Source organism: Pavona decussata, unplaced genomic scaffold (genome assembly GCF_977016875.1).
Source record: "Pavona decussata unplaced genomic scaffold, jaPavDecu1.1 SCAFFOLD_253, whole genome shotgun sequence".
Classification (NCBI taxonomy): Eukaryota; Metazoa; Cnidaria; class Anthozoa; order Scleractinia; family Agariciidae; genus Pavona; species Pavona decussata.
The window spans coordinates 597,892-624,513 of NW_028145656.1; the positions used below are offsets into that span (position 1 = coordinate 597,892).

General features: G+C 36.9%; 1 protein-coding gene across 5 annotated transcripts in view; it reads left to right on the forward strand.

Annotated features, from left to right (window-relative positions):
• Positions 1-26,622, forward strand: part of LOC146456905 (uncharacterized) — a 48,487-nt gene that overhangs the window by 9,169 nt on the left and 12,696 nt on the right. For 2 of the 5 annotated variants that reach the window (XM_085092503.1, XM_085092505.1), the window contains exons 5-18: positions 13,061-13,187; positions 15,169-15,248; positions 15,423-15,489; positions 16,503-16,567; positions 17,614-17,658; positions 18,552-18,617; positions 19,084-19,164; positions 20,102-20,170; positions 21,266-21,475; positions 22,134-22,327; positions 23,018-23,376; positions 24,130-24,374; positions 25,092-25,215; positions 26,356-26,369. In XM_085092503.1, the coding sequence (XP_084948629.1) occupies positions 13,061-13,187; positions 15,169-15,248; positions 15,423-15,489; positions 16,503-16,567; positions 17,614-17,658; positions 18,552-18,617; positions 19,084-19,164; positions 20,102-20,170; positions 21,266-21,475; positions 22,134-22,327; positions 23,018-23,376; positions 24,130-24,374; positions 25,092-25,215; positions 26,356-26,369 (1,746 nt within the window). Of the gene's footprint in view, positions 1-3,318; positions 3,502-13,060; positions 13,188-15,168; positions 15,249-15,422; positions 15,490-16,502; positions 16,568-17,613; positions 17,659-18,551; positions 18,618-19,083; positions 19,165-20,101; positions 20,171-21,265; positions 21,476-22,133; positions 22,328-23,017; positions 23,377-24,129; positions 24,375-25,091; positions 25,216-26,355; positions 26,370-26,622 lie in introns of those variants that run through there. The other 3 variants (XM_085092506.1, XM_085092507.1, XM_085092504.1) reach the window with 3 other exon arrangements.

Here is a 26,622-nt window from a genome sequence, read left to right on the forward strand (position 1 = left end):
CTTTCCAAAAAGAGATTCCATTGGATTTTATTACAAGTCTGTCCCATCTTTTCATTCTCTTATGTCAAATGTCTGGAATGACCTCATCCAGGATTTACTTTTATTTTCGTGAAGCCACCAGGTTTGAGGCATGCTGTATTTCAGGCCATAACCACTGAAACTTGGGTTTCCTGTGCAAGATGCTAAGAAATTTGAAATTTTTGCAAATAATTTAGGCGATGTTGCCCCTTTCTGTGCCATGTTATTCTGTACCTCAATTTTATGCCTTTGTTGACTACAAGTCGTTTTCCTCAATTGTGCAAAATTTTGGGTGTGACGTTGATACTTGCTTTGATCATCGCCACAGATCAACTTCTATTTTGTCAGTATGATAATTTATTATGGTGTACCATGCAGCTTTTAGATTAAATATTATTACACTCACTTTGCTCTTAAATGCACTGAATAACTTTTTGTTATATCAAATCATCTTCTTGTCTTTTTTATGAATTTACTATTAAATATTTACTTTTTCTTTAAATAAAGTCTTCTTTACTAATTATGCTTTTTGAGATTCAATTGTTTTGCAAATTGTCTCAACAAATCACAGGCAGTCCATTATTATTATTATTATTATTATTATTATTATTATTATTATTATTATTATTATTATTATTATTAGTATTAGTATTAGTATTATTATTGTAGAATATGAGTACAAGTTTATTTACTGATATGAAGCTGTGAATCATAGTGGTAGAAAAATCTGTCAGGAGTATGGCAAAACAAATTACAGTCAACTCTCTCTTAAGCAACCACCCACGTGGCACAACAAAGTGGTCCCTTACGGGAGGTGGTCGCTTACAGGAAAGATCAACAAAATAAGCCAAATACTAGCTAGTTTGATTAATTAATTACATAAAATTAAGCAAATAGTTACATTTTCTACGGAGACAATGACATTTTCTAGTCCTTGGCTTAAGGAAAACATTGAAACCACTGGCATGAAACTTTGTTTGACCTTTTTGAACAGACCACTTTTATTATCTGTCAGCAGTCCGGGGTAGCGTCATTAAAAATTGAACTTTTATCACTTCTGAGTAATTATAATTTACTAACGATCATACATGATTACATGTATGTTGGGTGGTCGCTTACCGGAAACAGAAAACAAAAGAACATGTCAAATTTCTGGCCTAAAAAGTGGTTGCATGGATTTGAGTGGTGGTTACTTACGAGAGAGCTCTTGAAACAGTATTTTACTGGGAAACAAAACGGTTGTTTATGAAGTGGTCGCTTACGGGAGGTGGTCGCTTGGAGAAGTGGTCGCTATGAGAGAGTTGACTGTATTGTCTTTATATTGCTTTATGGCCCCCTCAGATGTCCTGTTTGCTTTAGAGTCAATTTCCTTTCAATTTCTTGCAATTTGTTCACGATAATTCAGTAGAAGAAACTTATCTCACACACTTATGTTGGGCATCCTGTTGGCAGTTCGCACAAATGAATGTAAACCTTCAAGTCGTTTCATGTACTTTTTTCTTTAAATAATTGATTCCACTGCTAAAATAAGCCTTGCCAGTTGGCCCTTTTCAGGTCAATCAACAAAATGTTGAGAAATTGTAGTGGGTAGCATGACAGCTTGACACTTTCTTGTTAATTTTGTTTGTTTGAAATTGCTAGTTTTTGATCAATAAGATAAAGAATCATTGATGGAGACTTTCCAAATATTGAAAGTGATTAGTGATTTCATTGCATAGCAGGGCATCAGGAGAACTTGAACCTTGCCCAATGTATTAAAGATTGAAGCGAGCCGCTGTGGGTGTATGAACCATGAGTGTAATTGTCAGAGAATTTAGAATAAATCGTTTTGTTTATTTTGAACTGTGTTATCGTGAAGTACGGCTGTCTAGGCATTCCTGACAAAAATAAATGTAAGTTCATTCAGTACGTATCTATTAGCTTCAACTTTGAACTTTTCAATTTTTATAGTTGCAGCTGTTTTGCTCACAGTTGCTTATCGAGAATCGATAGGAATCAAGGATGATGACAATAAATTGAAGGCCTCTGTGAAAAAACACACAAGTGATGATCTGGCCTTGGCATTCAAATTTCTCTGAACTTGCCCTAATTTGGCATGCACCCAGACTGGTTCTTGTGCCAAAAACATAGTTCCATATTTCTTTTCTTCTCTGTGATAACTAGCCTTTAGACTCAGGTTTGGCTAAGATAGTTGTTGTTATGTTAGAACTTTTGTTTAGCTTTAAACAAATCATTTCAAACATCACTTTAAAACAGTTCAGAGTTGGTTCAGCTTTCAAGCTAAAGTCATCAGCTTCTTGGGTGAATTCCTCAAATCTCAAAGTAAACATGGAACTATACGTTTCTGATGCAAGAGCCAGCCTGTATTATTGCTCACATCAGAGCTCTGTCAAAGAAATTTTACCAAAGCCAAATCATCACTTACTGGTACATCTTCTTTTGTACCGGTTTTAAAAGAAAATTAAGGCAGAATAGAAGTGAGGAAATTCAGAATAAAAAGTACAAAATATATGTTTATAATTTTAGAAGGAAAAGAAAAAGGAGACTATTTAGAGATTTTTCTTATTCTTTGGCAAGTCTTACTTTTTTTCTTGTTGTCTTTGGCGCTTCAATATGATGTCGTTATCTTTTGCCAGTAATCTGCAAATATTACTCGTACAGTCTGTGTATTTGTCATTCAGTTTTCCTTCTTTTCAATTTCAACACAGCTGCAAGATATAATATTGTTCTCCAAACAAGATTTTTAATCTGTTGGATCTTCTGATAAAAAATATCTGCAACTTAATCTCGTTAGGATAGATTTCTTTAGGCATCAGTGCTTTACATTCCAGAAAGCTTAAGAAGTGAAATACTATATGGTCTTAGTTAAATATTATTTTAAATCTTTCCTGTGAAAATACTGTTTATCTGATCATTGAGCTACCCGTTGATGTTCCATTCCTCAAGATGGAAAAGTTGTGTTTATATTTTGTCTTTGTGGTGAAACTCAATTCAAGGAAAGGGGCAAAAGTCATCGCCATGTTGAAAAGGCATCTTGTCTGGCGCATTCCTAGGAAATTCAGTCATGCGATCACATACAAAGCTGTTGTCACTTCCAATTGTCAAACATAAGACAGACCTTTGGCTCATCCCTTATAAACCGGGATATTGAGTTACACATGGAGTCTACACATTGAATGCATATTTTTGTCAACCCACAACAGTGACTGCATTCCTGCGTAACAAGCATGGCCATTTTCCGGATTATTTTCTGTACATTTGTGTGCCCAGTGGGGCTATAACACCTTGTTATGAACTTCTATGGTTGGATATGAGCTTTATCTTCAAACTGCCAACGAATTGAAGTGCAATAGGACAGTCCAAATGGTGCTTACTTTGGGGAATTCTTGTGACGTTAGCACACAGGATATCAACCCTTCAATGTCATTTCTACGAAAAAGAAAACAGCTAAGTTGTTTTCAGACCAGAACAGTAAGCTACATTGTAAGTTAATGGCTTCAAATATTTCTTCTTTTTCCTTGTGTCGTTAGATTTTAATCTCAATTGCCTTTGTACAAGGGGAAATTCATTCCTCTTTTGTTGTGCATGCGGCTCAAGCGCATTTTTTCATGGAATATTCCTTATCCATAATTGTACTTCCTGTACATAATTTCAAGTGTACATGCACTTCCAGTGTTGAATTTAAACTCAATGCAAACTTCAGTGATTTTTAGACAATGTGGTTGCTTTTCTACACACCAATTTATTTTCTGTTCAAATATTTAGTCAAATCATGCGAAGGGCAGTTAATACTGTAAACTTGATTAAGTGCCACAGGTATTAATAGGTAGAAATGACAGGTTTATATAGCTGTCAAACGCAAGGATAGTATCTCCTCAAAGTTTGTTTTGTTGCGTAGGCTTAAAACCCATACAAGCAAAAGAAGGTTCATCCACAAACCAAAAAAAACTCCTCTCTGAAAAGAATGGAAAACAGTTCCAAAAAAATTGCTGCTCAGCAGTTTACATTTTTGTGGTCATACTTTAGGATTTCATCTACAAATTCAAACATCAGAACCACCTCATACAGCATAATAAACAGCATCAAAGGAGAGTACTGCTCAGTAGCTTTCATTTGAATGTTCACACTTTTGGATTTCACCCACAAATTGAAGCATTAGAACCACCTTGTGCTGAAGGAAAGTTCTGCGTTGTAGTGTCCTTTAAATGTTCACACTTTATTAAGGTTTCATCCATTGATGCAAATATCAGATCTCCCTTGTGCTATGTGATTGTTTGTGTTCACATAAAATACATTCTTAGTCATTAGTCTCACAGCGTTGTACTCACTAATGATTTAAAAGACTCAATAACATTTACCCTAGAGAATAAACAATTGGCGGTAAAATGACAAATAAACTAAAAATAAAATTGATCATTGGATATAAAACACACTCAAATGGAATCAATGTGATGACATCTACCGGAAGAAAATTATAATCTTTTCTAGGAAAGGAAGAGAAATGAAAAGCCTATTTTTATCTTCTTTTAGATATTTTACCTTTTTAAAGGAAATAGTCTCACCATTTTCAACTTTGGAAAGCATGTTTTAGATTCATTTGATTGTTTCAATAAATACAGTGGCTGTTTGTTTAATCCATTGGTTATTAGTCTCAGGACATCATAATGATTTAAAAAAATGGCTTAGAGAATATAAAAATGGCAGCAAAATGACAAAAATTAACTAAAAATAAACATTGATCATTTGACGAAGCACGTTGCATGAAACCAACGTGATGACGTATACCGGAAGAAATTCTAATCTTTTCTAGGAAAGTAAGAGAAACCAAAAATCATCTTTTTGTCTTCTTTACAATATGTTTTGCCTTTTAAAGGAATTAGGTTCAACATTTTCAACTTTGGAAAGCATGTTTGTTGATTTCCTTAATTAATAAATACAGTGGGACAACACATTTACTTTTCGACAGCTTTGTTTACGCTGCTTTTTTGGCTATCTTCTGATCCAATCATTGTCATTGCCAATCAGACAACCTTAGGGTAAGATATATATCATCCATGAACTATGGACAAAGAAGCTACTATATTAATATATTCTTGATCTATTCATGACACAGCTAGTCAACTTGAGATTAAGCTCAGTGTTAAAGTGCTTATTAAAAAGAACACTTTACTGACAATTACAAACAGTTATACAAGAGTGAAACAATTTTGCTTGGTAACAATTCAATAGTACTATAGAATGCACAACAAATAACAAAAAAATATAATTATTATACCAGCCATATCCGTTTGCAAAAGACAGAAATTAATGACATTAAGGAAGTGAGAGGGTAAAATATTAGTGGGGTCTATTGTTATTTACAACACTTTTCTGACATACAAACAGTTATACAAGAGTGAAACAATTTTGCAGGGTAACAATACAATAGTACTATAGAATGCACAACAAATTCCAAAAAAATATAATTATTATACCAGCCATATCCGTTTGCAAAAGACAGAAATTAATGACATTAAGGAAGTGAAAGGGTATAATTAGTGGGGTCTATTGTTATTTACAACACTTTTCTGACATACAAACAGTTACACAAGAGTGAAACAATTTTGCAGGGTAACAATACAATAGTACTATAGAATGCACAACAAATTACAAAAAAATATAATTATTATACCAGCCATATCCGTTTGCAAAAGACAGAAATTAATGACATTAAGGAAGTGAAAGGGTATATTTAGTGGGGTCTATTGTTATCTACAACACTTTTCTGACATACAAACAGTTACACAAGAGTGAAACAATTTTGCAGGGTAACAATACAATAGTACTATAGAATGCACAACAAATTACAAAAAAATATAATTATTATACCAGCCATATCCGTTTGCAAAAGACAGAAATTAATGACATAAAGGAAGTGAGAGGGTATAATATTAGTGGGGTCATTGTTATCTACAACACTTTTCTGACATACAAATAGCTACACAAGAGTGAAACAATTTTGCAGGGTAACAATACAATAGTACTATAGAATTGCACAACAAATTACCAAAAAAATATAATTATTATACCAGCCGTATCCCTTTGCAAAAGACAAAAATTAATGACATTAAGGAAGTGAAAGGGTATAATTAGTGGTGTCATTGTTATCTACAAGTCTATCTTTGGTGTGTAAACTGTCCTATCTCATGTCTGCTTGTGACCTAACTTAACACTTAAACTCCTATCTTGCCCCCATACTTTTCTTATAAAAGTACTGTGGAGAAGACATTAAAATATCAAGAAAATTCACCTTGGGTGATCATATCTGTAATTCTCATGACCTCAGGGGTTGAATAAGCATCAATATTACAAGGAGAAATTTAATGCTGATCACTTGTAGGGCTTAAAGGGTAAACAATAAGCCAACATTTAATAAGGTTGTTATATTTATGTTCCTTTAATGGTGATAGCATGTTTTGGAATGTTTCATTTATTTATTGCTTTGCTATTTTGACCCCAAATCATTTTAAATTGCTTCGCCATTTTGACCCCATTCTCCTAAATATGTGGTGACCTAATTTAATTAATGTTGAAACAACTTCCCATTTCGCTGAATTTGTCTGTAGTACGTGCCATCATGTGCCACGGCTACCTTACTTTAATTAGGGAATTCATGAATTCAGATATACTGGAAAAATCTACTAAAGGGGTGGTGTCACCTGTATTGAGTAGCCAGAAAAACGTATTTGAATCGATGGAATTGTCAAAATAATGGTTCGGTTTTGTTAACAATAATCCAGCTACTGCACCTATATTGATACATGTGTCACCTATATTGAGTAGCCAGAAAAACAGATTGGAATCGATGGAATGGTGAAATTATGGTTCAGTTTTGTTAACAACAATCCAGCTAGTGCACGGAAATTAGTGTTAGTTATGTTTGGCTGTGGATGGCTAGGATGGAAATGGATTACAATTTGAAAAGATTGGCCAATGTTTTCAAGTTCTTACTTGTGTATTGTGGAGAAGTCACTAAAAATTGCTTGTAGCTTGTTTTTCCCTGGCTAAATCTCTTAAGTTTTTCTTCCTGGCGCTCTTACAGCAATTCCATAATTTCATCTTAGCAAAAGGATTCTTAAAAAGTTGAGCAGTTTTGACCAAAATACAGCAAAATCGCTGTGACAGTACCCCTCTAAGCCGTCTCCCTCCCCTCCCCCTTCACCATGTTAGAAAAACTCAGGTATATTAACCCATTCACTGTACATGCTACAAGGACATACTGAATACACTCTGTATAAATTTGAATTACACATATGCTACAAGAACAACAATTTTATTATGCGCAATGGAAATAGTGCCATGGAATATGTTAAGCCTGATGAATAAATGAGAATGATGTATTAATCTGTAAATGACACAGGCATACTTGGAAAGAAAATCCAAGTGCTCCGATCAGGAGTCAAACCTAAGACCTTCCAATTACTACGGTGTAGTTTGGGTTAGCTCCCATGTGTCTCCTGTAGCTCAGCAGTAGAGCATCCGAACTAGTAATATTGGAAGGTCTTGGGTTTGACTCCTGGCAGGAGCACTGTGTCATCTACTGACTTATGCATCATTCTCAATTTTGTTGTTTATGTACACACTGTTACAATATTTGCAGGGCTATTCAGGCTGTTCTTCAGTTTTTACTTGAAAGTGTTCAATGATGCACCAATCAGTTTATATGTAAGAAAAATGAACTACTTTACAAGGATAGTTGGATGTTGCTGTGACCTCACTTTTTTGTCAGATGGAATGTATGTGAAGCAAGTTTCCCGGAAATTGGTTACATCAGTTTTTCCTCATCACCTGAATTTTGATGGGAGTAGGCGTGGGAATGTTTTGAATTCATTCCGCACCGCTTGCCCTGTTGTGACTGTGATACATGTGGCACTTTTGAAACAGCTCTAGACATTTTGACTTCTAGATTGACTTTATTTTGACCTCATCTTATTGTAAACTGAGCTTGGATATCTGTTATGACACAAAATGAGAAAGAATCCATTTATTGAGGATACAGTTAGAATGGCTGATATAGTTCTGCTAGGAAGCATAGATCAGGTAATGAGAGCTTCATATTAATATTAATTATTAGATGGCAGCTAAGAGTCTTTCCACTTCATTTGGAAATTTCAGGCTACTAAGAAATCGGTTACTCGTTATTGCCTTTAACCAGATTGAACCATGTGATTTGAATTAAATTTTAGTGTGTAACCAATGCTTTTACTGTAGTGTGTTAATTACAAATAATTATACTGGAAGAATGTGTTTTTTACTTTTGAACCTTCATCTAGTGATGCAATCCCAACTTCATACACTGTCGCCAAAAAGTGATATAATTTATTACTACCACATAATAAGTAAATACCATTTTGTGAAAATTGTAGGCTGCTGTTCCTGTAAAATTATCTGATCTTAATTTCTACTGGCTGAGAAATCTTGATCAATGTTATACTATTTTACATAGGTTACTTGGAATTTATTCACCTCGTTGAAGGTTTTCAGTCAGATTTTTTGTCTGTAGATGACTTTTGCGCTTTCACATGTTAATCTTTTGCCATCTGTTATGAATATTTTGTCTTTTTTTTAAGAATGTTTACCATAGATATATATAAAAGGGCATTTTACGATACTGTACATGACATCATGATTATTTCTTAAGTTATCTCAAAGTTTTTTTTAAGCCAAGGTCATGGCCACAGACAGTTTCTTCATCTTGCAATTATTGAAACTGTTTCATTTGCAGTCTGTTTGAATTGGCTTGTTGTTCAAAGATGGTGTTTACAGTAGGTGTTTACTTGGTGTTGCCCAAAAATGGTTCTGTTTCCACTGAAATTAACCTTTTGCTATCTTCTTACAACTGCTGGTTCTCAAGTTGTGTCTACCCTTAAGATTTAGGCTTATCACATTTAACGGAAAACTCATTTAGACCTACAAAAGCTCTTGACCATCTTTTGTCCATAGGTAATTCTACCTTTGCTTTTAATTAATCTGACTTGCTATGCTGTTAGAGATAGTAATATCTGGTCAGAGTTTGTGATTTCTCAAGATGATCATGGTTACATTGACATAAGGTGTAAGCTTATGCACATGACAACAGTGCCTACTCTTTGCTAACTGTTGCACTACATTTTGTCGTAGAATTTATGAAAATATGTTCATCTTGTCATAAGAACAGGACACAGAAAAAATATTTGTCTGCGATGGAAATCCAACCAATTACCTTCCACTCATCAGTCACATATGCGACTGATATGTGGAGGGTTTAATTTGACTGTATCTGTTTGGTGTGTATAACGTCATGGGTTTGACTCCAGTTACAGACTCAAAACATAGTTTTCTTTTTGTCTGTTGTGACGAGATAAAAATTTCATCTTTTCTAATTCACTACCTTTATATCTCTTTACCGGCACATGCCACTTTCAACAGGGCTGATCCTAGCAGTATACAGGTTGCCTGCTACATATGAGTCTAGTTATGAGAGTATCTTAGATGTTTTCTTTTTTCAATGCTTGTGACAAGATTAGGGGATTAGGGGAGCAGGGATGGCGCAGTGGAGAGAGCACTCGCCTCCCACCAATGTGGGTTGAGTTTGTTGTTGGTTCTCGTCCTTGCTCCGAGAGGTTTTTCTCCGGGTACTCCAGTTTTCCCCTCTCCTCAAGAGCCAACACTTCCTAAATTCTAATTCGATTTGGAAAGTGTCCCCAATTAGTGCTCTGCGCTAAAGACATTGGCACTTAAATAAAGTGATTTGTTTATTTATTTATTTTTATCAACTTTTCATCTTTTCTATTCATTTTACTGAGCTTAAAATTATCATTTTCTGTCTTAATCAGACATCATCATGTTTGTCTAATCATGGATTGTAACAGTACCTCATTAACCAACAGTTGTAGTAAGGTAGATTCCAATGGAATACAGTAAAAACCCGCATACAAGAACATGTGGATTAAGAACACCCAGGCTGACATTTGGTAAAAAAGGAGCATATATATAACAACACATTCAGCCTGAAAATTGAAAATTGTTCTTATATATAAAAACTCTTCCCTTTTCAGTGTAATAGAACAAACAGTATCTGTAGCTTTACTGTGGTATTGAGCTAATATCTGTATAAATGCTAGTAATTTCACTTGCTGTGTATGGCAAATGTACAACAACTGTATTTGGAATTAAAAGTCTTATAATTACATGAAAATTACATTTTTTTAGACGTAAAAAATTAAGAACACTTAAGAACACTTACAGGCTGATTTCACCTAAACTACCCGATATATAAGAACCCAATCAGCCTGAACCCCGAAAATGGGTGTTCTTGTATGTGGGTTTTTACCGTAACTGATTCAGTTTGTTCATTGGTGGCCATACAGTGGAACCCCGCTTTACGACCACATCGTTAATATGACCATCTCGTTATTACGACCACTTTTTTGTGCCCTGAGCAAATTGAAATTCCAGTCATTTCCTTAGTTTTACAACCTCGTTCACCTGCCACCCTGATAGTATGACCACATTTTCATGGCCCGAAGGTGGTCTAAGTAAAAGGGTTCCACTATTCTTAAATCTGGTTTCTGTAGCACAAAGCAATTAAGTGCATTACTTTTCCTGGATGGGATGCTAGTCGCAGGTTACCCCCAGCAGTATGTCGCCAGCACACATTTATACACCTGGGTGAAGAGAGACAGTGTGGAGTAAGAAAAGAACACAATGCACTGACTAGCATTGAACCTTCCTATCCTTGATCTTGATCAGTTTGTTCAAAAGTCCTCAAACATGTGCAAACTGTGACATGACATGCATCTCGACAATAGTGATGCCTGTCCAGCTAACAACACGTGCATTGTAGCAACCCCAAATGATTAGTTTGATAGAGTATACATTGGTGGCTAGAAAGATGATCCACAAAATTCTTTCTGTGAAAATATGATTATAAGTATTTGTTTGTTTTTTTCTATATTTATCTGCACTACTCACATTAATTTGTTTTTTTGGTTCATAATAAATATTTACGTAAGATTAGAGATATTTTAGAGGATCAAATCTATTCTAGGTATTTACTTTAATTTAGTGGTTTTAAGTTTTTTTTACTGTGTTTAATTCTTGGACAGTTCAAGTTTTTCACTTGTTTGACAGCTAAAGGACTTGGAATTTTAGTTGTATTTTTCCTGCAAGTGCCAATGGTCTAAAATTGATAACACCAGCCAATGGTTTGTTTCATTGGAATGTCTGCATTTTTAGCCTTAATCACATCTAATTATAAATTTGAATTAACTGCAATGAAAAACGAGACTTTTCTTTGATAACATGGAAAAGTCCTATTATGTTTTGGAGGAACCAAAATTCTGTTTCTTGTTGGAAAGGAGGCCAACAAGGATGATCAAAATGCCAGCAGCAACTTGAAAATGTGGGGGAGAAGATCCTGTTTGCTAAAATTGCCAGTATGATTCAGGAAAACCAAAAATGACAAATATTCCGCTCAAATTGTCTCTGTTTACCCTCTGATAAATTTGTGCAACCTTTGGTATTTTTATTGCTGTTAACCATATTTATATTTCAATAGCAGTGGTTTGTAAATTCAACAAAGGATTATTTATTGATTCAAGTCTGTGTCATGGTTGTGTCAAGCCCTACTAAAATTTCTGAATGGCTAGAGATGGTTTAAGTATTAGCTTATGCTTAGTTCCCTGAATGGTAAACTGCATGTCCTTACAGTTTTTGGGAGTAAGTCATTACAACAAGTATGCTAAGAGCAAGAGGTCTCACCACTTTACCATCCCTGCTTCCCCTCCCCCTCAAAAAAGCAAGCTGGGTTACAGCTGAGTTGCTGTTTATCATATGCACTTTCTTTTTGAAAGACATGTTTGGCTTTGTTTCTTGAAAACACTGATTCCACTCTGTTAACATCTTTCTTTCTCACAGTGACAAAGTAGGCAGGAATTGTTCCTTTACAGTGCAGTTTGTTGTTTAAAGTAAATGAAGTTTGCAAATGAACTTGCCTTCTCTAATTTTAGGCATGTGTTCCACCTTTGTTGTTGGTAGGAGTGTTCGTATAATATTATCATTATGTACAAATAACGCAAATCTTTGATGAGAAAAACTTATGGATGGTCAAGCTTTGAACCTCCTTGCTTTGGCTTTGTTTGTCTTTTGTTTGTTATCTTTCTTTGTCTTTTTTTTATGGTTTTGACCTTTCAGTCACCCTTGTTGATGTTGAAAATGTTTCCACATACATGTAGACATGGTGAATGAGAAAGTTTTTAAAGAAATGTGTCATTTGCCAGGAAGGACACGTTGTTCCTCAATTTTGGTAGAAAGCCAGTTTATACCTGCCAGCTCTCATGGCTTAGGCATGAGTCTCATGCCTGTGGGTTGAAAACTTCGATTTCATGCCAGCTCAGGCTTGCAGACCAATTTCTCGCGCCTGGTTGAAAAATGTGAGCTATTACAACCTTAACTGACACACTTTCCAAAAATGTGTAAGTTCAAACCGATGCAAGAAACAAAAAGTCCATGTAAAATGGGTAAATGACAATACTTTCCCTGAAATCTCTGATTTTTGAAGGTCCTTATGGAGCTTATATTAAATCATTTTCTTGAGAACTTCAGAATAATTCGGAACGTCTTTGGCAATCTTCAGATGTAGTCGTGTTGTCTTGAAAATCGTGGCACCCCCAGGATAGAGATCTCATGCCTTTAAGTCAGAAAAAGTTGGCAGGTCTACCAGTTGTGGCTGGTTTGGAAGTTAGTGGGTTAACCCTTTAAGCCCTAACAGTGCTCAGCATCAAATTTCTCCATGCAATATCAATGGTTATTCAACCCCTAATTAAGGTCATGAGAATTAAGGATATGATTGCCCAAAGGGAATTCTGTTGATATTTTAAAAACGTCCACAGTACTTACTAAGAAAAGCTTGTGTGGGGACAAGATAGGAGAATTTGTTCTTTGATATTAGGGGTTAAAGGGTTAAAGCAGCTACCTTTCAAGTATACTAACAGTTTTTTTTTACTTTGGTTCATTTTTTAAGCAGTCATTAGATGACTTTGGTGATGATGACGACGAGGATGACGACAGAGGGTACGAGGAAGATAACGAAGATGAACAAGATTATCTTGAAGATGTGAGGAGAGTTCCAACTGAGAAGAAAGAGTCAGGTAATAAAACTACTGTAATAAACTAATAAAGAATACTATTAACAAGGCTAAAAAGTTAAAAAGATATTAAAAACCAAACGTTTTCGACTGATCAAGTCATCCTCAGGGTAAAAAGACCGTCCGCTACGTGCATTTCTTTTGTGCGTTAGGTGATTCCGATGGGAACGGTCTTTTTACCCTAAGAATGACTTGATTAGTCGAGAACATTTGGTTTTTAATATTGTTTTAACTTTTTAGCCTTGTAAATAATATTGTAAATCTCAATAGAATATTATGGACAAACTAGTAAAGCTTATAAAACTTCTTAGTTTAACTAAGTCTTATATAATAATATATTATTGTAATCATATATTGTAACAGTATGTGTAAACCTGCATGTTGTGTTGTTCTGTTTTTGTGTGTAGTGTGTAATGATGAGTGTAGACAATAATGGAAATCAATCCGTACTAGTCTTAACTTTTGCTGTTATTCCTATTATAACTGAGTCTTACATTATTGTAAAATATTGTTATAGCGTCTGCATTGTAGACTCTAGCGTCCTCTGAAAAATATGCCTCGGAATCTCATAATATCACCACAGCAATATAAGACATTTGATATCTAGTTCTGTTAAAAGGATTTACTCTGAAAACTAAGCCAACAATTATTTTTATCAGTAAGGCTTGTAGAAAAACATGCATGTTGATTGTCAATTGTTTATGCTCTGATGGTTGATTGACAACTGAAATTGAGAATAAGCAGGCCAGGCTACTATTATACCAGAATTTCCTGTTGAAGCTTTTCGAAAAAAGAACAGAAATAATTAAAAACTCAGTGTACCAATGCATGTTCAAAAACAACAGCTCCCAGTGGGTCTATCAGCACGTGAGCTACAATAGGCGGAAGTGTTATCGAGCTAGCGTAACAACGGCATTCATTGTTTTTATAATTGCAAGGACAAAAGCAGAGTTACAATAGTAAGACAAAACTTATTTGAGGAAATATATGACGCTTTAAATGTAATGCTTTAAATTTATTTTTTGGATCCTGCAAGCTAATTTTGTTCTCTAAAGACTAAGCATAGTTACAATAGGCATTACATACATAATAAAGAAGTTAGCCAAAACAAACGTGCAATTGCTGTTGGCGATTAACTATCTACTTACTCTAGAGTTATATTATTATGTGACTCAGTACTGGAATGTTTCAGTCAGTTGTGAAGATAAATTTTGGGTAAAGCTAAACTCAACTTTTCTTCCAAATTCAGGCTTTGAAATAAACCCACTCTCTGTTAACCCTTTAACCCCTAATATCAGAGAATAAATTCTCCTATCTTGTCCCCATGTTTTTGTTATAAAAGTACTGGGGAGAAGTTATTAAAATATCGAGAAAATTCACCCCGGGTGATCATATCCTCAATTCTCATGTCCTCAGGGGTTGAATAAGCATTGATATTACAAAGAGAAATTTGATGCTGATCACTGTTAGGCCTTAAGGGGTTAAGCTCCTGCCCTCAGTGTTCTCCAGGCCTGAAATACAAATACACCTCCGTGGGGCTTCTTAGGGGGTTTACACTATTTACAAAAATAACAAACAAGACCAAAGTTTAACAACAATAGCATGCATCCAATAGACCCTATGCAAAAATGGCTGACATTTTAGTATTCCTTTGTTTGCATTCAAATAAGCCCTACTAACCTCGTTCTTGATTAAAAAATCAAAGGAATATTACCCTTGATCAATGCTAGTGAGGCTAATTTGAATGCAGACAAAGGGCTCTACTGAAATGCACTCATGTGATGTGGGCTCCCTGCCTAAAGATTTTCTTCGTCGTCGTCTTCTTCTTCTTCTTTGTCTTCTTCTTCTTCTTCTTTTTCTTCTTCTTCTTCTTCTTCTTCAAATCTCAGCCATATTTACATAAGGTCTATTTGTTGATTTATTTATGAATAAATATTTTGGGTGAGTTAAATTTATCAATTAATCTTGGTGTCTTGATTTTTAGTGGATACATCGGCTGAGAAAGCGGATGAGCTGGATAGAGCTTTAATACAGTTGGAACATGGTGTTGACATTGCTATGCAGGTTGGAAAATTAAATGTTTTTGTCTATCCAGTTTTCACTTGATCATTTTTATTGTATAACAACTGACATTAAACTGTATCTGCCTGTCAAACAAATGTGTCATTGTAATTTGGGAGAAAATGCGTCAATTAAACCTTTTTTGTTAATAGTGTTTGGGATGTTTTATTTCAACAGAGAACTAAGATTTGGGCCAAATACTCCAAAGACATTGAAACTTATGTTGACAAGAGAGCTCATTTAGGTAAGAGCAGTTGAGAGTTGTTGTGAAGTTTTAGAGGGGTTTCCAGTTGAGTGTTGTAAAACCAAACCAAAGTAATTACTCTGGCCAATCGCAACAGACATAAACAACACAACGAGCCAATCAGAATTCCAAGCAAGTACTTGTTACTAGGGCCAAGCGCGGGAAAACGCGTGCCACAAAAAACACAATTGGTTTTGGTTTGGATTCCCATTTGTTGAGAAAGTGGCGCAAGTTTTGTTAACTAATTGCAGAGTGCAGTTATGCAAAGCCAAAGCAAACATGAAATTACTTTTGACACTCAATTGAAAACCGCTCTAATGAACATCTACTTACTGACTCAGTGTGAGAGCTGAATGGGAATAAATTTAGCACAAGGTCATGGCCTATGGACCAAGCCCACCAAGGTCTGTGTGCACACCATGGCTCAGAGCCTAACCTTATACAGAGAAACCCCACTTTATATATGGACACCCACTTAATACGGACACTCATTATTACGGACAATTTTCTCTGTCCTGCTCCATACATTTTCCATAAAATTAGTTAACCCGCTTAATAAGGACACACTGTAATACGGACACTTTCTGGTCCCAATGGTGTCTGTAATAACAGGGTTTGGCTGAAGAGTCAATACATTTTTTATCATAATTATGACCAATTGAAATTTTTTGTAGTTGATGGAGAGAAAAATAATGAGCTATGGATTTGTGAAGTAAAGTTAATTTTTAATTTGCTGTTTGCTATCGGTGTGTACTCTCAAGTCAAAAATTAGATGAGTTATACAAGCAACAACAATCTTTCAAATCATATTGTAGGGGCCTTCTGTCTCTACCAGGGCTGTATGGCTTTTTCCAGCCCTGCTCCCATACGGCCCTCATACAGGGATTTTCTCAATAGGTTTACGATAAAAGCATTCCCTGGACTTCACTGGTTGATATGATTGAACTTCTTTCAATTCAGTTCTAATTTTATTATTGAGACACTCATTGAGTCCCTTTTTAACCATTTCACAGAACTGGAATACACCAATAAACTAACGAAACTGGCTCAGGCAACAAGAGCAGCGATAACAGAAGAGGTAAGGTAGTCCTGTGTACAAGCAGAGGTACTTGGTTGACCTGTGCACCAGTGAGTGAATAGAGACCTTAAGATTGTTGTGTGAGTACGACTACCAATTTGAGATTTGACTGCAAGTTTTTAGTGAAGTACCAAGAAGAGATAAATCCCAGCTTCACTTTTTTCCTTGTCAGTAACAAATTGATGCAGTTGTTTTGAAAGATGATAAATAATCCTTTCTTGATTCCAAAAAGATGAGATCTCCTACATCTCAAGGTGTTGTTTTCGCCACTACACCATTCTCACAAAAAGCTGTGGTAAAATGATGACAGCTATGTTGTTTTCCTACCAAAATTACACTGTTTCACATGGGTGCACTCCATTTCTATTGGAAAAATGTACTAGAATCTAAAGATCTTTTTTAAGTTGTCTGGGTAACCATCTTTCCTTTGAGTGAGCCCATCCAGTACCAAGGGACAAATAAATTAAGAATCCCAGTTTAAAGGGGTCCTGTCAGGCAGATTGGGCTGTATTTTGGTCAAAACAGTGTCAATATTTGGCAAAGATTAGAACATTTTCCCTAACATGAAATTGCTCTTTGAGCACTGGGAGAAAAATAGTATTTAACATTAAAAACTGGATCATCGTGTAATGCAATTCCAGGGATTTGATTGGTGTAGCAGCCATGGTATATGAGCCATTATACCATGGTTGAGAATAGTGACCATTAAATTGTCTTCAGTCTGGTTTTTCTTTTGAAGCAAAATCAGCAAAATCTAGCAATATATCTTGATTGTTTTTAATAAAACAATTATTCCACTCGCGCTTGTTGGATATAAGATGACTATAGCCAACTCAGCGCCCCTCGTTGGCTATCTATCATCTCATATCCAACACGCTCTGGTGGAATGATTGTTAATTATAAGTAATTTCACAGAGGAAGAATAAACTTTAATAATCATTTTTTATTCCTACAAAATACACTGGAAGAACTTGCAGTTTATGCCAGTTTATCCAGTAAGCTTGATATGTTTTTCTTATAGCAAGTTTGTGTGTTTTATTTCCTAGAACTATCTCCCATTTCAGTCTATCTTTGTCACAGCTCTGGATCAGGTGAGTCGCAACAAATGAAGGGATTAACCCTTTAACCCCTAATATCAAAGACCAAATTCTCCTATCTTGCCCCCATATTTTTCTTATAAAGTACTGTGGAGAAGTTATTAAAATATCAAGGAAATTCACCTTGGGTGATCATCTCCTTTAAATTCTCGTGACCTCAGGGATTGAATAAGCATTTGATATTACAAGGAGAAATTTGATGCTGATCACTGTTAGGGCTTAAAGGGTTAAGTGAACATGATGACTTGGTCTTAAAATGTGTGGTTCCAGAAAAAAAGTCACCCCTCCCCTCCTCCCACACCCCCAAAGAAGGTCATTGGAGAGGGAGGTTGGGTTTGTCTCAAAGCTGAATTGGAATTTCCTGTGGAGGGAAGGTGGGCGGGGGGGGGGGGGGGGTGCAACCAAAACACTCTCAGTGGGAGGGGTGTGGATATGTTCTGGGGCAGCAAAATCCAAGTTTCTTCAAGTTAGCTCTACTTTTATATACAGACTGGTTATCACTTATAGAATACACACGTGGTTAGTGTTTCTATTTTTGCTTGCAAGCTTAAAAATTAATTCAAAGAAAAGTCACTTTTGTTCTCCGTTTACACCAAAACAGAAGAAATTAACCCAGCTCTGGGTCCTCAACCTAGTTGCTTGAGTTTCTAGAAAAAAAGTAATAAGCTTTGCTAATACTTTATTCTTGTGAGGGATATGTGAACTTGCTTTATGTGTTTAATAATGCTGTTGTTGTTGTTTATTTATTTTCATTAAGAACTTTATATTTAGAAGAACTTGTCCATATTTACAGCCTTTGCTTTCTGAAGCAACTCAAGGCAACAGAACAAGTGTGTAATACTTTGTTGAAATGAGGAATTATATATTTTTTTTGTAACAAATGACAGGATATTGATTATGCAGAGAATGCCAGCAAGACATACACAGGACTCATGTCCACCAAGTTTATGGAGGTCAGTACTTTCTCTTTGTAAAATTCCCTTGTAATAAGTTTGTGGGTCAACACAGTTTTTACTTTCTTTGATATGAATGTTTCCGGTTGCTGGTTTCTGTAATTATGTTTCTCAAATTCATTAACAATTCATCAAGAGAAAACAAAGAAAATCACTACCGTGACCGTGGTTTGGATATGTGTTCCTAATTACCATAAAATTTTGCCAACTTTAGCCTCTCCAAGAATTATTGATCATTTGAGAAGCCATATCAAACACTCGAAAGTGTGTTTCATCAGATATCCAAACACCTCGAAGTTGTTTAAAAAAACTCGGCTGCGCCTCGTGTTTTCAACCTCGTTCTCAGTGTTTGGATATCTGATGAAACACACCTTCTCGTGTTTGATATATTACTTGTCAAAAATTAAAATAACACTCTTGGAATGGCTAGTGTATCATCCTAAATTTTTTGCATGTTTTTGTGCAGCCTTTATCAACGAGAAGAAGCACACACGAGAGAGCAAGAAAGGAGCTCAAGGACACATGGTCAAAAGCTTGTAAAAAACTGGTAAGATAGGTTTAGAAAACACAAGAAAACTCTGGTTTTCAAAGATGGGTCATTTTGCCCCATCCATCTCCATAAAGTGAACAACCGTGTACAGTCAACTCGCTTTATTGTGTACACCCTCGGGACCGCGAGTTAGTGTCCTTAATAGCAAGCGTCCGTAATTGCAGGAATTTATTTCAGTCAAACGTCTGTCATTTGTTTTTGTTGAGGATAACGTTGCTGTCTGTATTATTAGGGTGTCCGTAATAGCGAGGTGTCGACAAGGCGAGAGCTGTCTGTATACACCTGGCCCCGATTGTTCAAAGGAATAAAACTCAGTTTCCTAAAACTTTCAGCAACTTAAATTTTTCAGCTAAAGCATCCAAACAGATGAATCTATATTAGCTTACACAATATGTCTTTAAAGTGCCCCTAACCCTTCAATTTGTTTTCTTTTGGTAGATTTCCATATCTTTCAAGAACTCATTTTCGAAAAAAAATTTGAGAAATATTGAATCCTTTTTTTTTTTTTACGAGCGCTAGAAGTGAAGGCTGTCTTGTCGATATTTTCACCTATCGTTCGCATTAGTCCCCCACTCGGCCAAATGTGTCCAAATATGGAGCGTGACGTAAGAAAAGGGCATCGTGCAAAAATATCCGAAGATTCGCGGTAATGCTTCAATTGTAAACAGAGAAAATGGTTGAAAAATGTGTAGCTTTTGGATGCAGCAACTCTCGAAATGTAGAGAAAGGAATCAGCATGCATAAGATTCCTTCTATTCCTATTTATAAAAAAAATTTTCGAAAAAGTGTTCTTCACAGAGATGAAAATCTACCAAAAGAAAACAAATTGAAGGGTTAGGGGCACTTTAAAGGACGTAAAACGATCTAGGAACGTTGCTTGCCCCTGAGATAAGTATGACAACTTATGATTTGTTTTATTTCCTGCAACTTGTAGAATGATTCGCTGGGGAATCTTGAAAAGGCTAAAAACTTGTACATCCAGAAACAACAGCAACTGGAGAAGGTTTGTAATGGAATTTCCAAACTTATGAATTTGTTGGTGTGATAGAAAAGAGAATCAGTACTTGTATCTCTATCGTCACTTTCCCATTTTTTTCGTAAATGAACAAAATGCTGTGGTTAGCTTGTGATGGTTATAGAGGTTAGGGAACTGTTTATAACAAGTGTGTTCCAAAGAGGACCCGCCTTGTCTGGAGTAGGGGGGTTATTGAAGACCCCACCTATCTCATGAACATTACCGACAAAATTTACTGGCTTTAAAATTTGATTTGACACAGAAATATTCAGCTAGCAAGAGTCAGTATTGCTAGATAAACAAGAAAAGTGAAGCGTGAATATCATTTTTCATTTTTACTGCTGGATAGAGGGGGGCTGGGGAGGGAGCTATGCAATAGAGACACCATCTTTAGAGGTTGAGGAAGGGGGGTGCAGGCAGAGACCACCATCTATTTTGTGGTTTGGTGGGTCTAGCTCGAGTAAAGTAGTTTTGACCACTCCCTCAGTGGGGGAGTGAAACCGTAAGAGCATTTATCTCTTATTGCCTTCAAACGAAAGTGAGAAGAAAACTGGAAAAAAGAGAAACTGAAAGGTTCATTGGACACGATCAAGTTCGATTTACCAATACTGCACCAGGCTTGAAAGTGGGAATGGATTTTAGAGACCTGTGACACTAGTATGAAATATTACGTATTGTTGGTTCGAAATAAGGCTAGGGTTTGGAGAAATCTGGTGGCATAGAGCGGTTTTCAATTGAGTGTCGAAATATAAATATAATTTCGTGCTCTGTCATTGGTTGGCAAAGTTTGCGCCACTTACTCAACCAATGAGAAGCCAAACCATAACCAATCGTACCTTAACCACACGCGTTTTCCCGCGCTTGACGCCAGTCACACGTATTGGCTTCGAGTTCTGATTGGTACATTGTGCTGTTTAAGTCTACTGTGATTGGTCAATTTGGTTTTACCACTCTCAATTGAAAACCGCTCTATTCTGACCAACGAGTCCAAGGATTATCTCTCCCCTCCCATTCCTCGGGGTTCTCAACATGAATTAAACAAACAACTGTTTTTCACTTCCATTGTTTTGTTGTTCTTCTCAGGAAGAGTCATCTTCTGCCACTCTTTCCGCTTTTGCTCGTGGCACTAAAAAGAAGGAAGGTGATTTGAGAAAAGCAGACGAAGCCGAGGAATATTACAAACAGTGGGTGAACGAGGCTAATGCTAGGCAAAGGGAATTAGAAAATACCAAGTCAAAAGTGCTACTGGAATTACGGCAACTGGTGTACCAGTGTGATCAGACCATGAAAGCAGTAAGTGTTTAATAGACCCTTCTCCAAAATGGCGGCCGAAAATTCAAATAAGTTAAAATTAAAAACGTATACCAGCACTAGAAGGAGTACTTTTACTTTAGTAACCCTGCAAAGTTTCAGCATATCAGGTGTAGTATCAGTTGAGAAAATGTAAGTTGAAAAATAAAAAAATGTACAGACGTTTGTATGAGTGAGGGTATGACGTATACCCCCAGTCGTACAAACGTCTGTAAGTTTGTCAAATTTCATCATACATTTGCTAAGCCGATATAACACCTAATATGCTGACACTTTGCAAGGTTACTAAAGTAAAGGTGCTCTTTCCAGTGCTGGTATCAGTTTTTCATTCAGTTCAGTTTTAACTCATTCAAATATGTTGCCGCCATTTTGGAGAAGGGTATATTCCTTTTAATGCCTACTAACATTATTAATCGGGAGTCAAATTAATAACCAAAAAAAAAACAACAACAACAACAACACGCAACAAAGACTAGTTATAATCAAAGATTAGGGAGTGTGTTCGTTCCATCCCAGGCTCTCTTTCCTTTGTCAAGTTGGTGATGATGTCATCCGCCCCTCAAAATCTTCGGCGAATGCCAGAAACACGCCTTTAAGATCCATTCATCACTTACTTTAAATAATACCCGTTTTTCACTAGGTCACGTGCAACTACTTCCAAATGATGAACGCCCTGGCCTCTCCAGCCCCTGTTCAGTTCCAGACCCTCGCGGAAAGCAGTAGGAATTACGAGCCTGGAAACCAGTTTTCTGAATTTGTTCGTCTGCAGCAGGCCAACTCGCCACAAGCTGTTTGTCCAGTATATCAATTTGAACCTTATTCGGCAGGAGGATGGTATGTATTAGTCAGTGCAGGGTGTTGTAAAACAAACAGCACCACAGGAAAATACTGCCCAGTAGCTCTCATTTAAATGGTCACACTTAAGGATTTCATCCACAGACTCAAAAGTGGGATTGTACAGCATAATAAAGGGCACCACAGGAAAGTACTGCTCAGTAGCTTTCATTTGAATGGTCACACTTTAGGATTTCATCCACAGACTCAAAATTAGAATTACCTTGTACAGCATAATAAACAGCACCACAGGAAAGTACTGCTTAGTAGCTTTTATTTGAATGGTCACACTTAGGATTTCATCCACAAACTCAAAATTTAGAATCACATTGTACAGCATAATTAACAGCACCACAGGAAAGTACTGCTCAGTAGCTTTCATTTGAATGCTCACACTTTTGGATTTCATCCACAGACTCAACAGTTAGAACCACCTTGTACAGCATAATGAACAGCGATAGTGAGAGCCACCTTGTACAGCGAAATAAACGTTATCACAGGAAAATAATCCTCAGTACTTCATGTAAGTGGTCGCCGGTTAGGTTTACATTGAGAGACTGATAGGAGCTTCCTCGTAGAGTTGAAGACAACCGTTGGCCTTTGTACAAGTTGATGTAGATAACTGTTGTCTTTGTAAGGAAAAAAAGGAAGACACAAAGCAGAATTTTTTATTTTTGTTTCCATTTGTAGTTCTGATAAAGGACCGCAGACCCCGTCACGCCATAACTCCTTATTTGACTCACGCAACAGTCAGCAACAGCTTGCCATAGAAGAGAATGCAAAGATGTCACCATTTACTTCCCGGCGCCATAAGAGTCTTAATCTACACGGATCACAGGCTGTTAACAGTTCGCAGTCGCCTATGAATGCATGGAGTCATTTGAAAGAGAATAACAGTGATTGTGAGAGCACAACGAGTAGATCCCTTCCCGGGTCCCCTAATGGTAGCCCCACTGGGTCCCGTAAACAAGGAAATATCCCGCGGGCGAAATCCCTTGAGTTGATGTCATCCGATGACGGCGAGAATAGAGGCGATGCGAAGGGGAATGGTGAGCGTTTGATGTTTTAATGCTTGATAGGCTTTCTCAGTGCTTTTTAACATCTTAAAGGTTGTAAAACACTCTTCCATTAACATAGCAAATGGCGTTACTTATCTAGCACAAACTTAAAAAGAGAGCCAACGAAGAACCGTTCACAACTTAAACTTTTCTTGAAACAACCTATTTTTTGGGTTAGCATTGACTCTAGTATAATTGTCTTTTGAAAAATAAACCCAATATAGCTTTTGCTTTAAAAAGGTGCTATTGTTTTTACATTACAATACTTGCTGAAACGTTTAAAGCGACTTTTGCCAAAGTTTTGCTTTTCCTAAAATTGCAAAAGGTGCCACTGTTTTCATGCCGCGAACTTTACATTCTCTGCACCCTGTTCTTTTGATAGAGCTCTGTTTATTTAAAAACCAAAACCAGAGTAATTACTGCGTCAGCGGACGCAAAGAGCGCAATGAACCAATCAGAATTCGAAACAAATACATGTCACCCGCGCCAAGCGCGGGAAAACGCGTGCGACCGAGTCCCGACTGATTTTGGTTTTGCTTCTCATTGGTTGAGAAAGTGGTGCGAGTTTTGTTAACCAATCACAGTGAGTTGTACAGTGGAAGCAACGCAAACGAAAAACTGCTTTCAACACTCAACTGGAAAACGCTCTAAAAGCCGAGAACAAAAACAAGTCAAAAATGCAAGGAGCGAAACGTTTAACCGTAATCGTTAACCCAAGATGGTGTGTCATTTTGTTTTACTCAGGGCCCGTGGACCCAGGTTCCAGAAGAAAGCGCCCGGCCAAGAACCGAACGTCAGCCGGGCCTTTCCAGAACAGCCGCTTGTCATCTGCAGCGCAGACTCACACGCTGAAGAAACTCCGCTCAGCTTCCAAATGCCGTGACTGCGACAGTTATGTGTATTTCAACGGCGCTGAGTGTGAAGTGTGTGGACTAACCTGCCACAAGAAGTGCCTGGCAAGATTGAATATAAAGTGTGGAACGTACACGGTGAGAATCGTTTACTTTCGAGATCTTAGCCTCAAACGTACTATTTGACCTGTAAGTTTTTAACGTGTGAAAGGAAAACAAACAGCACCACGGGAAAGTACTGCTCAGTAGCTTTCATTTAAATGGTCACACTTTAGGATTTCACCCACAGACTCAAAAGTTAGAATCACCTTGTACAGCATAATAAACAACACCACAGGAAAGTACTGCTCGGTAGCTTTCATTTGAATGGTCACACTTTAAGATTTCATGCACAGACTCAAAAGGTAGAACCACCTTGTACAGCATAATAAACAGCACCATTCACTTCAATGTCACACCCCAGGTGGTACTCGGGCATATTAGGGATGGGAGGTGCGAAGTGCCTTTTTCTGGGATTAAAAAATTGTGGTGATTTTTTTATGTGAAAGATTTTGATAAGAACTTTTTCGGGTCTAAAAAAGTCGAAAAAAGACTTTTGTTCTGGGCCATTGAACTTTTTGTGTATCCAGCTGTAGGCTAACCAAACCTTTTTTGGGTTAAACAATTTGGCCTCATTTGCGCGCCCCCATCAAAAATGTGCCTGAGTACATACACACTTTAGGTTTTCATCAAAGCAAATGGCCATAAAACTAGAAAACGAAACAGGAGTAAAAACAGAAGTTCATTTTTTTCCCTTGGTGAACCATTTTCTACCCGAAGGAACAGTTTAATTCATTGCTTTCTCTTCAATCACAGAAGGTTCAGCGACGCATGACAACATTCGGAGTTGACTTTCAACGACATCTGCAAGATTCCAATACTGAAGAGGAGAACATACCGCATTTAATCTCATCTTGTATCGACGAAATCGACCAAAGAGGTATGCAAACAAAACTACTTAGGTCATTCCTGATTGCGTTCGACGTAGAACGAACGCAATCTTAATAGCCCAATTTCGATGTATAAAAATTCAGCCTGAAACGATAAACATCACTGTCAGGCGCCGGGAAAAACCCCATTTAAACTCTACAATTTCTTCCCCGGAGCCTTGAAGAGATGTTATTGTATCAAGCTGAATTTTAATATATGGAAACTGGACTATTTGCGTTTGGAGTCGAGATTGTATGGGACAGTGGATCGATCAACGAATGAATAGCCTGTGAACAGGCTCCCAAGTGGGGTATAGGGCGAAGACAAAAATGCGCTCCGCTTGCCCGGCTCGCCAATTTTTCATTTCGCCCTATATCCTCTTGGGAGTCTGTTTACAGGCTACGAATGAATGACGGGATCTTGGGACGCGTATCTGGCATCCCCCACAGATTTTGCAGGGGCGGATGACATCACCAACTTGGCAAAGGAGAGACTGGGATCGAGATCATCGAACGCACTCCTCAATCTTTGATTGTTACTAGTAACAATCAAAGATTGGGGAGTGCGTTCGATGATCTCTGATCCCAGGCTCTCTCTCCTCGTCCAAGGTGGTGATGATGTCATCCGCCCCCTGCAAAATCTGCGGGGGATGCCAGATCCCAAGATTCATTCATTCATTCATTCATTCATTCATTCATTCATTCATTCATTCATTCATTCATTCATTCATTCATATTCATTCATTCATTCATTCATTCATTCACTCACTGAATCAACGTTTTCCCATTCAATCTTGACTCCAATCTGTATAAGAAGTGCGTTCTTACTACGTCGAACGCAATTAGTATATAAAGGGAAAAGTCCCTCGCTAGCCACAGGGAGTCCGCACGGCCATTAGATTGTTCACATTCCCCCCTCGGGCTATTTTTCCGTGGGATTTTCAAGGCTCAGCTTCCGCCATCTTGGTTTATAACGGCGAGCGCAACCTGTCTAAACTACCGAGGGGACCCCTAGTCAGGGTACACTGTGTATGGGAGGAGCACTCTGGTTACAATTAAAAACGGGTCTGGGTAATTCCATGCTCCTTGCCTAAGAAAAAATAAGCAAGTTTATTTTTGTAACACTTATTTTTATTTTTGTCTTTTTACAGGACTTGATGTTAAGGTGAGTGTGATCACTTTATTTATTTATTTATTTATTTATTTATTTAGTTAGTTATTTATTTGTTTGTTTGCTTGCTTCATAACACACACGTTAAAAGAAGAGAAAAGAGGGAGCCTTAGGAGAAACCATTGGGCTCACAGAATAAGGCTTACACATTACAGTACTGGAAAAAACGATATAGCAATTGTGAGACGGTTCATAACAACCTTTTGCTTATTAAGTGAAGGAAGCAAAGTCATTATACAGTGCTTAA